The 12,385-nt window shown below is 38.6% G+C and overlaps 1 protein-coding gene across 1 annotated transcript in view; it reads right to left on the minus strand.

The window, feature by feature from the left end:
- The window catches only part of TPPP (tubulin polymerization promoting protein), a 61,732-nt gene that overhangs the window by 12,074 nt on the left and 37,273 nt on the right, over positions 1–12,385 (minus strand). The window contains exon 3 of the mRNA XM_079301306.1: positions 7,274–7,427. Coding sequence (XP_079157432.1) covers positions 7,274–7,427 — 154 coding nt within the window. The remainder of the gene's footprint in view (positions 1–7,273; positions 7,428–12,385) is intronic.

Consider the following 12,385-nt stretch of genomic DNA (forward strand, 5'->3'; position numbering starts at 1 on the left):
CAATAGCTTGAGGGGTTGTGAGACTCTAAGAGACCAGTTCAAAGGCCTTACTGAAGCCCAGGTAGATGCTGTACTACTTTCTCTTCCTCCCCTATCTAAATGGGCAGTCATTTAATTGTAGAAGTTTACAGGTCAGTCAAGCACAACTCTCCCTTCGTGATCAGCCATGCTGATCACTCCTGATTAATTTCTTGTCCTTCATGTACCTGGACATGATTTCTAGGATTAGCTGTACCATTACTTTCAGTGTCTTAACATTAAAAGTTTATCCATAAAGATTCCTCTATGAACTGATGACCTATTTTTAGTGAACAGTCTTTATGAACTGAATGTGCAACCAATTGTTTTTATCAAAATTTTTTTTCTATTTTTGAACAACAAAAGCAAGTATGCAGACTAAACTGGAAACTGAGCAAAAGACAAAACCAACTGAAAGGATGGTCATGAGCTCATTCTTCTCTACAACCCATCTGCTCATTATTGATTACAAAAGGGTATGGGTGGGACAAAAGGGTATGGGGGGAGAAAGGTGACCATCCTTCTTAAGTGGAGAAAAATATAGGAAGAAATATAGTGAAGAGCACAAAGGGCTGGATGAGAACAGTTTGCAAATTAGCAAGTCACTACTCTCCCTTCTTTATGACTCACATACAAATGATTCTTCCTGGTCATATAGCAATTCTGATTGAACTGTTTACTATCTAGAGTAAGTTATATAATCTCTCTAGTTACACTATTCTAAAGGCAATAAATTCCTTGGTGCCAGCCTACTCCCTTTTTTTTCTGTGGGACCATAGAATCCTTCATTTTCCATCTCTTATTTGCACATATAGTTAGCCACAAAGGTAGCATATCACAGAAGGTGCCTATGAACTTCAATTTTCTGTTTTTGATTTTTAAAAAACTTTCTCTTAGGAAGAAAGTTTTACTTAGCACAACAGAATGAAACATAATAATTTAGTGCTCCAAGTTGAGCTTATTCATATTTTTGTATATTTTCTTAGCAATTCAGTATTTTTCCTCACTTTGTGTTAATGTCTACAAGGAAGTGCTGCTAAGGCAGCAAGGGGCTTGGAACATGTGACATACACGGAAAAGATTATGGGAATGTGTTTATCAAGATTCAGAATAAAAAAGGGAGAAACAAATCTTATTCATGTCCTCAACAGAGTGGTTATATTAGAAACAGAGACAGTTCAGAAGTAAACAATAATGGGCATGATTTGGAAGATATGAAATTCCAACTAGACACATGAGAATTTTTCAGCACTGTGGTTGGTCAAGCCTGGAAAGAGTGGAAGATTCTCTGTCCCTGAGGATTATCAAAACTTAAAATTCCTAAGTCACAGAACAATTTAAGTTGGAAAGAACCTTTTAATATCAATCTTTATCTAGCACAAAGCCTTGCTCACAGCCAGGCTCAAATAGGCTTACACAGAAACTTCTCCAGTCAAGTCCTAAACACCTCCAAACACCCACAGCCTCCATCAGCAATTTATGCCAGTGTTTGATCACAGTGCAGGTAAGTAAACAAAACAAAACAATCCAACATCCAATTTAGATGAATCTCATCCAAATTTTGCCAATATTACCAATAGTCCAACCACTGTCTGTCTGAAACAGCCCTCACACCAAAGACAGGAAGTGAAAGCTGTAGTCTTTAAACTCTGGAAACCTTAACAAATGCCACATCCCTCCCTTGTCCTTTCTCGGGAAAGACAGCTCTGCAAACTTACACAGAGTTTGTCTGCTGCCCAAGATAACTAATAAATTAAAGAGCAGTTTACAGAGGAAGCAACACAATTCATTTCATTATTTTTGAGAATTTGAATTAGTTCCAGAAATGTATTATCAGCCCTGAAATGAACTACAGTACAAAGGAAGTGAGAGCAGAGAAGTCAAGAACATGTATTTTGTCTACTGTAGTACAGAAGTATATAGCAGTTTGCTGAAGAAAAATATATCCACTGAAAGCTCTGCAGCTGCACTGGCTTGGTTTGTTTGCAGCAGGAAAACTGCATTAATTTTATGGACTCAAAAGACCCCATAAAATCATCTTCTGTGCCAAAAGTTATTGATGTGCTGGTAATATCCACAATCTTTATAAAAGTGAGAAACAAAAAAATGTAACATGGAAATGTAACATGGAAAAAAATTTCAAAGGGAAAGTCTGCCCATTTTTTTTGGGTGAGGGGATGTATGTGTATCAGAACTCCCTATCAAAATTGTATTTTCTTTGGTTTTAAGTTCATGGGAATACACACACATCCACTAAAAGTCTGCAGAAATTCAGAAACAGAGGTCAAGCTTCAAAAAAATTTGGATTTCATTCATGTTTCTTTGGTTTAGGACATGTACAAACACACTCACACAAAAGAAAACAATAAGCAAACCCATTTCAATAATCCCAGAAAGTAACACCATTTTAACCAGTCCTGGTGAGGACTTTCAATGAAGTGGCTCCCAGTAACACCACTAAGATGATACAGCACTGCAAATTCTAGTTCTATGCACAGTACCTAAACCTTTTCACTAACTAGGAGTCCAGCCAGAGCTTGAGCAAAAGACATCAAAAAGGTGCAACATCACTCCCAGCAACAAATTCACATTAACCTGTTAAATCTGCCTGACCCAGGTCTAGCTCCATCAAGAGAAAACCAAGTAATGTCCAGCCATAAGGGCAGATCAGGTGCTGCCCATCTGGCACCTTCCTTTCCTCCTCTCTAAGATTAGCCCCTTAACTCCAGTTCTCCAGCATTTCAACAGTCCAAGTCATTACATGGTCCCAGCTGATGGGATCTAGCAGCCTGATTAATATGACCTTCCAAAAAAAACAGCGAGCCAACATTTATCTAAGGAAGAGTTTTTCATTCTTGTTGGTGGTGAAGACAAAACAGAAAGGGAAAAATATATTACAAAGTTGTTTGGTTTTGTTTTTTCTTTTATTCAGTGAGGGTGTTGCTGAATCCTTCTTCAATTTAATGTTACAACCAGTCTTTAATGAAACTAGTTCCAAAGCTAGATGCTGTCAACATAAGCCTTTACATAGACTACAATCCCTCTTCTAATTTTTTTCATATATTTCTCAGAGTCTCTATTCATTCCATGCAGCACTCCAGTGAAAACACCTGCACAATTCCAAGGAATCACATCTCTGAAGATAATTTGCCCTGCCTTCCTCACACTATATGCTTTTGTGAGCAAGTGTTAGAGATGGACCTCATGTCCTGCTCCATTTATAGAAGGGCAAGAACCTCCCATGTCAGATTTGTCACCTAGACATATCTTCTCTGCCCCTTATGATCTTGCATCTTCAGGTTGTGGTAACCCTCCATACCCAGTCTAATAGTCTCCTCAGCAGATCAGAAAGTCTAGTTTGTAAAGATAGTCTTGCTCCACTTTGTTAGATTTATTCCATCCCTGCAGAGTAGCCCTCATTTCTCTGGTCCTAGAAGCCAAAGTCCCATCTTCAACAGAAGCCATACAATCCACTGCTACCCAATCTTTCCTCCTCCCAGGACTGGCAAGGCAAGATCTGAGCTCCATACCCTTCAGCCTCACCCTGTACCTCTGTAGTTCTCCTTTATATGCTCCAGGTTATGTCCAGAGCACTACTCTGAGTACCCACAAGGAAGAGGAAGAAAAGGAGGCTGGACAAATCTTGGCCATGCATCTGCAACAATCCCAGATCCTGGCACCTACCAAACAATAAAACTCCTGAGACATCTGATGAGATCAGAAAATACATGCCTTTATCATCCACAGGAAGAATCTTCAGTAATTTTCTGTGACTGGTACCCGTTATTCCTGACTCATAGTACAGCACTGTTGCTAGAGTGTAGTGTCACCTATTACAGAATAAGGAAGTGTAATAACATGTGAGATAATCAGGATGGCAGAGTCTTCTGTGACTATTCACTCAACTCCTTTCCAGATTTTCACTAACATACAGCTCATGCTAAGGTCTGATATAACTATAAATCTGTGGCCAGCTCTCATCCAACCAAGGATACTCTCCACAGTATGAGAGAGTGCTGGTCAACACTACCACCCATTTTCCCCCTTTTGTATGAACATTAAATTCAGGCTCAGTGACTCTGATGGGTCTTGTTGATCCTCACCAGTGCTCAGGATGCCACATGTATTCTGCAACTGAAGAACTGCAGGTAGAGCAGATCTCTGACTTTTTGTTGCCACAAACCACAAGCTTTCAGTCTTCTCTATTTCAATAGTCTCTGTCCACATGGTCTCCAGCTGTCACTCCTTCCTCACCTTGTGTAGCTTGGGTTTTCCACAAATACCATGTCAGTCTCCTCTTCATCTTCTGCCACCATCTGGAATCTCAGGACCTCGACCACAGCACATCTCCCACAGGAGTGACCACCACTGCTCTGACCTCCAGCAAGAAACAGGAGCTCTCTGAAGCATGCAACAGGAGACAGGACTTCCCCCTAACAGAGCCAAGGACTCTGGTGTGCTAATAGCAGCTCTGCAGACTCCTTCTGCATCTTAATGGATGTCCATGTGCTGGACAGTATGCCCTGCAGCTTTTTCAGACTACCACTGTATAATCTTCAAGCAGATCCATGCAGTCTTAAGTGGAATTCCTAGGTCTCTTTGCACTTCTATCACTGCCACCCATACTCTTCTCACTGTCAATCTGACTGGATTGAGCCCTGAACTACCTGAATCAAGTTAGCCCTCTTGTGAGCAGAAGGTTTGAAGGAAATCATCTGAGATTCCTTGCACTTGAAATTGTTCTGCATTTCTATGTCTGATGAATATATGCTGAAGTTCAGCTGGTTTTATTTTAACAGCAAGCAATGACCAATGCAAGGATCTGCTGCCCAGGAGGTGCAGAAATACATTCAGCATTGTTATGGCACACAGCTCTTGGTACAGGAAAAGAAAGAACCTAAGTTTTGCTCTTTGTAACCTTGTGTAGGAATGAAGACAATTAAAAGGCCCTAAACTTCATTCACATGTTTACAAGCTGTTACACAACCTGCACTGTATAGTCTATTGACAGATCACTACCAAGTGAGCTAATAAAGCCACTGGTTTCACTAACCCATGTCACTTTCCTGTGCTTTTCTTCCTGTGTGTGACAAAGCAAATCATACATGTCCTGTTCCAAGATTAGAAAGCAGATCAAAATTCACTTGGTTTCAATGTCTAGATGTCTGGCTGCTGAGCCTTCTCAACCACATCAGACACAAGCTGGGATTTTTGTAATTCTACAACATTCTGAAGGAGAATAAAAAATAAACAGAAAAAGATAAAAAAATCTTCTATCACAACATGCACTAAAATTCTCATTGTCTGATGTGAAGGTAAACTTTCCATCTGTCCTGCTGAAGGAGTGCTTTCCCCAGGCTGCCATTTAGTCCAGACATACTGCCCCTGCTGCCTATCTCCCCAAAATACCCAGTACAGAACATAAGAAGCTAAGACACAAAATTCCTCACATGCTGCTGAAGTATTCTTATCCACAAGTTTCACTTCATCATGCTTTCAACTCTTTCCCTAATACATTTAGAGTAATGTGTCAGTAGTCACAAAGTTTTCTGTCTGAATCCTGAACCAAATTAACATGACCTACAGCAGAGTTTTACAGAGCAGGGCACACACTACATGGCATGACTGACTTACCCTAAAACTTTTAAGAAAAGCTTAGTGTAACTTTATCTAACCAAACAAAAAGCAGCACAACTTGAAATTTCCACAATATTGACTTTCCAAAGTAAACAAAATATTAAAATCTTGTGTAGACATTTCATATCTGCACTCCTGAGTTACAGGAGGAGAGTGGCCGTGTATTCATTAATTTATTTTAATGTCTTTAATTGCCAAGTTTGTGGGTCTTCTTTACTATCCAGGAACTAAATTAGCATGAGAAAACAAACATGAAATTTGGTTTTACATACACACATACAAGCTCCCAGTCAGCAATCTCCCTCCCTTTAATCTCTGTCTCCTGGCCTTTACTTTTCCAGGTAGCAGAAGAAGATATTCTGATCCCCCTTCCTTCACTTCTTCAACTCTCCCTAGAACTGCACACATTGAACAGTCAAGCCTTGCATCACTGGCTCATATTCCCCCTCCACTCTTCTCCCTCTGCTGCTGGCACACTCACATACCTCTGCAGAACTTAAATGATACTATTTGCATCTGCAAAGCTCTCTCATCCATGTCCCCCACACAGAAAAAGACTGTTCCCTTACTAGCAGACACTGATCATTTCAACATTTGCCTGCTGAAATACCAAAAATGGAATCAGGAGTGAGGCCTAGAAGAATGTACACAATTTGAAGTCAGAATCCCTGAACAGATAAAGTTATTCAAATTTATTAAGGTAAGTGAAGAACAAAAAGGAAGGTTCAATATTTTAAGTCTGTATCAAAATTACTACTTGTTTTAAACAAGAGTAGAAGAGTACTAAAAATATTGTAAAAAGCTGAATTTTTTTACAACTCAAAAGAGATCTTTCCACTTGATATTTACACTGATCATTTGTAGAGAACCAGTTTCTGAAAATTTTATATTTTCATTCACAGCTTTACAGACAAAATTCAGGAGGATCACAAATTTTAAGCAGATGAACTAAACAGACAGAACTATTTAAGCTGATGGCAAACACTCCAGTATCCCATAAAATATTGGATAAAGCTTGTAGAGCCTGGGCATCTAAAAGGGCAACCAAGCTAATGTACAGTATGCTTTATAAGTTCGTTTTCACAAAGCTTAATACCAGCATTATAAAATTAGAAAGAAAGAACATTATAGCTCTGACAGACTTGGAACAAACAAGGAACAAAGACTGGACCACATGATAATTATTCCCAGATTTCTGGTGTTCTTGGATTCATATGGTGTAATTAAATGTATTTTAAGATGCCTTTGCTTTTTGGTACATCAAAAAAATCTTACAACTTTTTATTGAGGCTCTAATGTCATTCTGCTCTTTTTGATTTGTATGCACCACTCTTCATGAACATTTCAATGCCCTAAGCATACAAAACAGCTTGGGATATTCCTGAGGTGCTACCAGGTGGCAGTACAATTCCTAGAAGGAGCAATGGCAGTGCCACACAAGAACACACCACAGCACAATACTCAGTTGTTGCAAAGTCTTTGCCCCCATTCTGCTTAGCAATTGCTGCCTTCAGGCTCACAGAGAAACTGGGTTTGTGGAATGTAGAGGGAACATAACAACACTGCAGTAGAAGAAAGGACAGGTAGAAACAATCTGTCCATTAGATCAGCAACATACCGTTACTCCAGTTAAACCTGGGCCTTTTCCTTCAATTAGTTTATACATCTCTTGAAGTGCTTCCTCATCACTTTTGCCTTTAAACCGCTTCTTGGAGAGTTCTTGAAGAGCTTCCTTAAACTGCTCAAAAGTAATAGTTCTTACAGACTTTCCCCTGTTGAAACACACAGCAATTGAAAGAAATTACAAGAGAGCATAAAAAGCATTTCAAGAATAGCAGAACAGTTTCAGTTTACCACAGTGAACAATAGAAAACTGCAATAGAACAGGAATGCCCATGCAGCCCATTTATGGTGTCAAATAAAACACATCCCAGGAGTATCACTTTAGCTTTATATGTACTTCAGTAGGATAGCACTTTACAGACTTCCTTTGATGAATGTTCAATAATAAAGAGGAAATAAAGGGACTGGCTTTTTACTGTCAAAATGCCTGCAGCTCATCAAATTAAATAACCTCTCATTTGGTTCGTCACTTGTAAAGCCTGCACATATAAGACACGAACTGAAGCATCTTAGGTGAGTATTTTTATTTACTGGTTTTTTATTCCTCTTTGAATAACTGGATATGATATTATTTATAAGTCACTATTAACGTACTCACAAATAAATTAAGAATTATTCTGCTATTGCATAAAGCAAACTATTGAAAAGCATTCAAAAATTAGAAATTCTTCCCCAATTGAAGACTGACAAGTTTTTAAATGACACATTTAAATTCAATGCCTGCTTTCTTCATAGACCATCATCTTCAAAAAACTTCTAAAGGTAACAGAAAATGCAATATAGTAGCCTGGTAAACTTAAACTTTCCAGAAATCTGGAGTTGAATACTTACTGTAGCTTTCAGTAATAGGAAGACCATATTTTCACATTAGTAAATTACTTATATTTATTTTTAATTGAGAGGATTTTGCTGTACAAGTGTGTGGTGCAAATTCTGATGAACAGGAAATTCACACTTTATAAACACCAGTTTATACTGTCATTCCTGCAGATCTTTTCTGGTCCATCACATCAAAGGTTTCAGTCGATAGAACTCCTACAAAGCATTCACTACAGTGATGTGTTTACCACAAGAAGGTTAATGCATGTCTGTTTTCTAGCATTTTAAAATATTCAGTTTAGGCAGGAGATAACATTGCAGAGTATGCACTGTTCCACACAATCCCCTAATATTAACCTAGTTTTAGTGCTCCTCATTTTAAAATTCAGGTATGAAGCAACAGCATTAGTGAGTTTACTCACCATTAAACAAAAACCAACTATTTTTAGTTCTTATGAATTATAGCAGACACAAACCACATCTCTTCCTGTATTAGTAAACTGCAGATTCTCTGATCTTCTAAATAAGAATTTATACCCTAAAATTTAGCCATATATTTTGAACTAAAATTTAGCAGAACATGTAGAACCATTTTCAAAAAGATGTTTGGATGCTTATGCTGATATCATCTTAAATAGTACCAACTTCAAAAGCAGAAAATGTTTACAACATTACAAAACTCTCAAAGTAATATTTGAGAGTTCATGTTGCTGGGAAACATGCTACTACACAAGTTCTGTTTAGTGCTTGAGCATTTCTTTTTATGCCAATTTAGAGAACATCTCAAGCAAATCAGGGGAAAAAATAACCAAGCACCACCACATAACCCAGACCAGTCCTTTCAACAGAGACAGCTGTTTATATAGGAATAAACAATAGATGCTAGGGTAGACAAAGTGTGCACCGGCAACAGAAATCTTGGGCTAGAAAAGCAGTACATGGAAATCTAATTTTAATTCAAGTGTCAAAAATACCATTGTGAAGAGCAATTCAGCTACATGCCATGGATTTATCTTTGATCTTCTCTTAGATACTTTCAGAGGTCAAATTCCTCTCAGCTCGGGGATGCCTCCACTAATGAAAAGGGGAAATGAGATTTCTGGTTTACCAACCAACAGTTAGAAATGACTTCTACTTTAATTAACTAAACAAAGTGACATTTTATCCTAGGCTTTTAAAAGAAAGAGAAATTGGTTATTCACAACAAAATTCAACACTAAGGGAACCCTTTACATAATTGTTCATTATTAGCATTCATTATTTTCAATGCAGCCCAACATATGTAGCAAACGTCAGCAACCCCCACAAAATAAACTTTTTGGGTTTTTTCACTAAACACTGCTGTTTGCAACTACTTGTCTACTTTAGGAAAAGCATGTGCTGGAGAATCTCACAGAATTGGGAGGTAAAAGAACATCATGACAGTAGAAATAAAGAATACAATCCAGCATTTCATTAATCAGAAAGACAGGTGGAATAAACTGCAATTAACTACCTGGAATTTCTCCAGGATTCTCATTAATAGGATTAACATCTCTCTTCTGATGAAACTTGTCCAAGAACTTTTAAGTAGTGCAAGAGGTCAAGACTTCATTTTATTTTGCCTCTCATTTAGAAAAGGAAAGCACTGGCAATCACTGCAAGGCTTCAGCATAACAACACCCCAAGGCCCTAAATTCTCTACAGACTCACAGCCAAGCCCAGCATACAGGCTTTGCCAAATGCAGTTTTCTGTAGCACAATGGGAAAGAGAATGAAAACTTTCAGCAAAACCAGCAGAAATTCATGTTGACTTGCTTATTTTTCACTAAATATTCTGAGCTGGAAGGAACCCATATGGATCATCGAGTTCAACTCTAAAGTGATCAAACCCGTGACCTTGTCACTATCAGCACCATGCTCTAAACAAATGAGCTGATCTTAAGAGTTTATTAACACATGGAGAATTTTTTGTTGCACACGAATTAAATAGAAGAGTATAACTTTTTTTTTTGTGTGAATTAGAAGGAAAAATATATAAATATGACTACCAAGAGGAACAAAGAATATCTGATCTAAGACAAAGATATACCAATCTCTCACATTCGGTCTTTTGCCTGTCATTTACGAGGCAAGGAAATGAGTGGATTTTTCCCCTTCAGCTTAAGGTATAACCACAAATTGGACACATATATGACTAATGTAGTACTGCAGCTGGACTCTGAAAGCGAAACAAATGTGCATTGTACCTGATATTCTTTACCAGCAAACAACATTAATTGGAGTGATGTTAAAAACATCAGGACAGGAAGTGAAGGAATTTTTGCAACTATAACCCAAGTTTCCGAAATAAAACAGCTTTAATTTTGAAATTTGTTTTCTTTTTCTACACTCCAAAAATATCCCCTCTCGCTTCACCATCTATTACAATATTATCAAATCCACTTGTAAAACACCATAATTAACTCCAAAACTCTACTGCAGCGACATGTCAAGTCTTGTGGAAAACTCCAGGAACACAACACATCCTTGCACTTTTGGTATGTGAGGTATGGTACATGTATGCCATGTACCAGCACCTACATTACCAAGCAGCATCCTATATCCCTCCTGTCTCTAGAGACAGGTCTCCAAGAGCTCTGAGCAGTTCTGTCATCATGATTACTAATGAGAACAGCATGCTCCTCTCTCCTCTGTCTGTACAGTCATTAATTGAATGTAGAGGAGACCACTGACAAGAGTAGGTAGAAATGACAGAGAAAAAGTCTTTCAACAAACCTTGATTTACACCCTCTCCAATCCAGGTCCACAAAAACACCCTAGGGATAATTACTTGTGAGTACTAGTGGATGGAAAATTGGACATGAGCCAGCAACATGCACTCCCAGTCCAGAAAACCAACAACTGTATCCTCGCTGTACCAAAAGCAGTGTGGGAGCAGGGAGAGGGAGGGCACTCTGCCCCTCTACTCTGCTCTGGTGAGAGCCCACCTGGAACACTGCATCCAGCTCTGGTCCTCAGCACAGGAAAGTCATGGAGCTGTTGGAGTGAGCCCAGAGTAGGGCCACAGAGCTGATCAGAGAGACTGAACACCTCTGCCGTGAAGAAAAGTTGGGAGAGTTGGGGCTCAGTCAGGTGGAGACGTGGCTCCAGGAGAGCTTACTGCAGATTTTAAGGGGCTTACAGGGAAGGATGGGGACAGGCTTTTTAGCAGAGCTCCTGTGATAGGACAAGGTAATGATTGTAAAGTAAAATAGGATAGCTTCAGACCAGATACAATGAAAACATTTTTAGGAGGGTGGTAACACTCCAAGAGGTTGCCCAGAGGAATGGCAGATGGCCCATCCCTGGTCAGGCTGGATGGGGCTATGAGCATCCTGATCTCATGCAGTATGTCCCTGCTCACTGGGGGAAGGGCAAGGTGGTGGCGTTTACCTAGATGACATGCAAAAGGTTCCCTCCAACTCAAACTGTATGAAAAATTATAATACTATCAACACAGCATAACACACAAGGCTGTCATACCCCCAGTTTATTTTCACAATTTTTAATGCCCTATTCACATTCAGGAAATCCCTTCCTTGTACCAGCCCTTCAGACCTCATTAATTTAGCAAAAAAACCCCAACCCATAACCCCCTAAATAAACTAATTCCTTTCTATTAAGCAACTGCTACAAAGAATCAGCTTCTTTGTGTGTATTTGTAACTTGTTTTTAGAAGTTCATTATAAATATCTCGTTTCCATGGGAATAAGAAAACAAATATATTCACTTCCATTTTCCAAGTGTTACAAGTTCAAACAACTTGTCTACAATTAAGTATGCCAAGGGTGATCACTCAGCTCTTAACACTCATCTCTTAGGTTTAGCATTCCAGAGTTAGTAAAGAAAGAAATGAAAAAATTGTATGTTAAAAAAAAAGAAAATTAAAAAAATAAGGCATCAGAATGAAAATTAAAACTGACCAGAAAATAAGACAAAATGGAAAATAGCAACAAACAAGGGAAAGCAGGAGGGAAAAAAGGTTTTTACAAAACTAGGTGCCCTAAGCTTGGCCACTTCAATGAAAAGAACAAAATATATGAGGGACACTAATAATAAAATTTTTAAAGCCCAATACTTCATTATGACACAAAGAAACCTTTATGTTTAGGAAGGATACATTCTTACATACCATTCTATTTTAAGCTTTGCTTCTTACAACAAACAGAATCACTCTAATGCATCATCCCTTCAGTGGCGGAAACTCTGCCCATGGTACAATAATGACAGCCTCCTGTATCTATGCCTACATTTGGGAACAGAATGA

The sequence above is a fragment of the Erithacus rubecula genome, assembly GCF_903797595.1.
Source record: "Erithacus rubecula genome assembly, chromosome: 3".
Lineage (NCBI taxonomy): Eukaryota > Metazoa > Chordata > Aves > Passeriformes > Muscicapidae > Erithacus > Erithacus rubecula.